This window comes from Cyprinodon variegatus, unplaced genomic scaffold, assembly GCF_000732505.1.
Source record: "Cyprinodon variegatus isolate N-32 unplaced genomic scaffold, C_variegatus-1.0 Scaffold498, whole genome shotgun sequence".
NCBI classification, from domain to species: domain Eukaryota; kingdom Metazoa; phylum Chordata; class Actinopteri; order Cyprinodontiformes; family Cyprinodontidae; genus Cyprinodon; species Cyprinodon variegatus.
Window position 1 is genome coordinate 494,900 of NW_015150951.1, and position 2,367 is coordinate 497,266.

Below are 2,367 nucleotides of genomic sequence, written 5' to 3' on the forward strand. Positions count from 1 at the left end.
CTTCCCTTTCAGTTTGGGGCTTGCAGACATCGACGTGTCCGAGTAGCTCAGCGACTAGCAGCACTTTCATGAGAAGCATCTCAGTAATTTAATCGTCGGCTGCCGTCCTTGTGTCACAAACGCCATTCAAAGGACCAAAGGCTCATTATAAAGGTCTGTGCAGTGACAATGAGTCAGAAAAAGCCAAGTACATTAACACTAATTAGACTCGGTTGACAAGTGTTAGCTGAGGGGATATTCTGACCCTCCTAAGATGAGCACATAGTGTAGCCATACTTCTCTTAGAATGCAAGATGCATCTTTCCGTGGAGGGCGCAGCACTTGGAGTTACATGTGTCGGATTTGTTTGGATGATGCTCACAAAGGTTTGTTACAAGCTGCACATTCGGAGGAGATCAAAGAGAGATATCTCTTTTCTTCTTTGGGTTCTGACGCCGATGTTTTTCCTCCCCCAAAGGGAAAAAAACAAGATAACCTTGGAATATTTAATTAGCAAAGGCTTTGAATAACGTCCAGACATCATGAAACTTTGATTGTTGAATGACTCGTGATCAGAAATTGGTGATGTGTAACAATAACTTATTTTTTCTTAAGAAAAGAGGAAAATGCAGGCCAGAAAATCAAAACAATTGCATCTGAAATTTAGGCAGACAAATAAAAAGTTCATGCAAAGGTTTTATTTCCATCCGCAGCTCATGGGCTCTAACATCTCTGGCACTCAGTCGGCTTTGATGGACATTTCTTGTGGTTTGCTGTGAGCCTGTTGAGCAGCACAGCCCATCTGTGAACCCGGGCCAACAGCTGATGTTTGTTGGCCTGCAGACATCTAAATCTAAAAATAACAAAAGGCCAGACAATCATTGGCTGGTTTCTACGGTGATAGATGTACTAAACAAATAAAACACAACAAAACAGGAAAAAGGACACGTTTTTCTTTCTGTGTTGGGCTTACTGGATGAAATCAATTAACATAAATATCACACACTTTAGTCTGTTTAGAGCTGCTCATGATATGTATTTATATGTATTTTGCTCCCTTGTCAGGTAATTACAACATTAAAAAAATAAGAGTAAATTTCGTGCAGATTAATAGTAAATAAACAGATGGATCCAGTCAATTAGGATGGAGACTGTTTACACCGTCATCTTTGTCCACCCCAGCAGTAAGTGTGTCCGTGTTGGAATCATCTCATGTTTTTCTTCTCTTCCAGGAAAGAAAATAAAGATTTCTGGGATTTTAAAATTTACTTGCAGTTGTTGACATTTCTTTATTTGGGCAGAGTATTAAAATAAGCCTGCAGCAATCAGTACAGCACAGTGTGAATCATTTCCACTTCCAGTTATTTGCAGCCTTTCCAAAGATTTTAGTTTTCCATAGCTTCATAACAGTTTAGTTTGTGACTAATGTTTATATTTGAAAAGAATAAAATATACCAAACATTTTCATTGCTGTTCTGCATGCTTCCTAAAGTCGTCTGTAACAAAATGAAAATCATTTTACTCTTAAATACAATGGTATAAAAAAAACATCATTTACCAGCTGCATGCCATGATCTGCTTTTGGTCTGGGAGTTTTTTTATTTTTTTTAACATGACGGACTGCAATGCGTAATTGACAGCCTTGACTTAAAAATAGAACAAAATCTAAGTATAGACATAAAAGACATTTAGGGAGTGTCAGAAACAAAAGCCCAATGCTCGTAACAGTCGTGTCTCACAGAGGGTGAAGGCTCATTACCACACCTGTGATTTCTGAGCCTAATTTACACCCAGACCTCCGTCACAGCTTCACTTCCTACCATCAAGCACAGACAGCCACGTGTGACTAAACATACATAACATAAGAGACTACAGATTGGTGATTGACTGCACAGTATGTTGACCCAAAGGGAGAAAGTTGCTGCAGCTCTGCTGTCGTCGTGTGGATTCACAGCAGCTTCTCACTCTTGAACCTACAGGCCACAGCTGTGATGAGCGCTGCTCCTTTCCCGCTGCCATCCTCTGACTTGAGGAAAGTCACCTCACACTGTGGGGCCAAATCCTGCAGGGTTTCCTGCATGATGCTTGAGAAACTTTAGGATACAAGAGGGAGAAGAAAAGAAAAAAAAATTAATGTTTACAGACGAGTTGGGGATCGTTGACCGGAGAGGCCCAGAGCCCCTCGGCTTCCTTCCCCCTAAACCTGCTTTCATTGAATATATCTGCGATTTAGAGCTCTAAGGGAGCCTGCTTGAAACAGAGCGATTTCAGCTGGATTTGTTTAAAGGAATAGTACACCCAAAACATGATTAGCCTTCATTTTCTACTCACCCCCATGCTGAACAACACTCTGGAGTACTTTTTTGATATCTCTTTTTTGATATCTCT

The 2,367-nt window shown here is 40.4% G+C and overlaps 1 protein-coding gene across 2 annotated transcripts in view; it reads right to left on the bottom strand.

Moving 5' to 3' along the window:
• Positions 1 to 653: 653 nt before the first annotated feature.
• Positions 654 to 2,367, bottom strand: part of LOC107094661 (hexokinase-2-like) — a 59,232-nt gene continuing 57,518 nt past the window's right edge. Inside the window, exon 18 of one of the 2 annotated variants that reach the window (XM_015390426.1) lies at positions 654 to 2,072. In XM_015390426.1, the coding sequence (XP_015245912.1) occupies positions 1,928 to 2,072 (145 nt within the window). In that variant the 3' untranslated portion in view covers positions 654 to 1,927. The remainder of the gene's footprint in view (positions 2,073 to 2,367) is intronic. The other variant, XM_015390427.1, reaches the window with a different exon arrangement.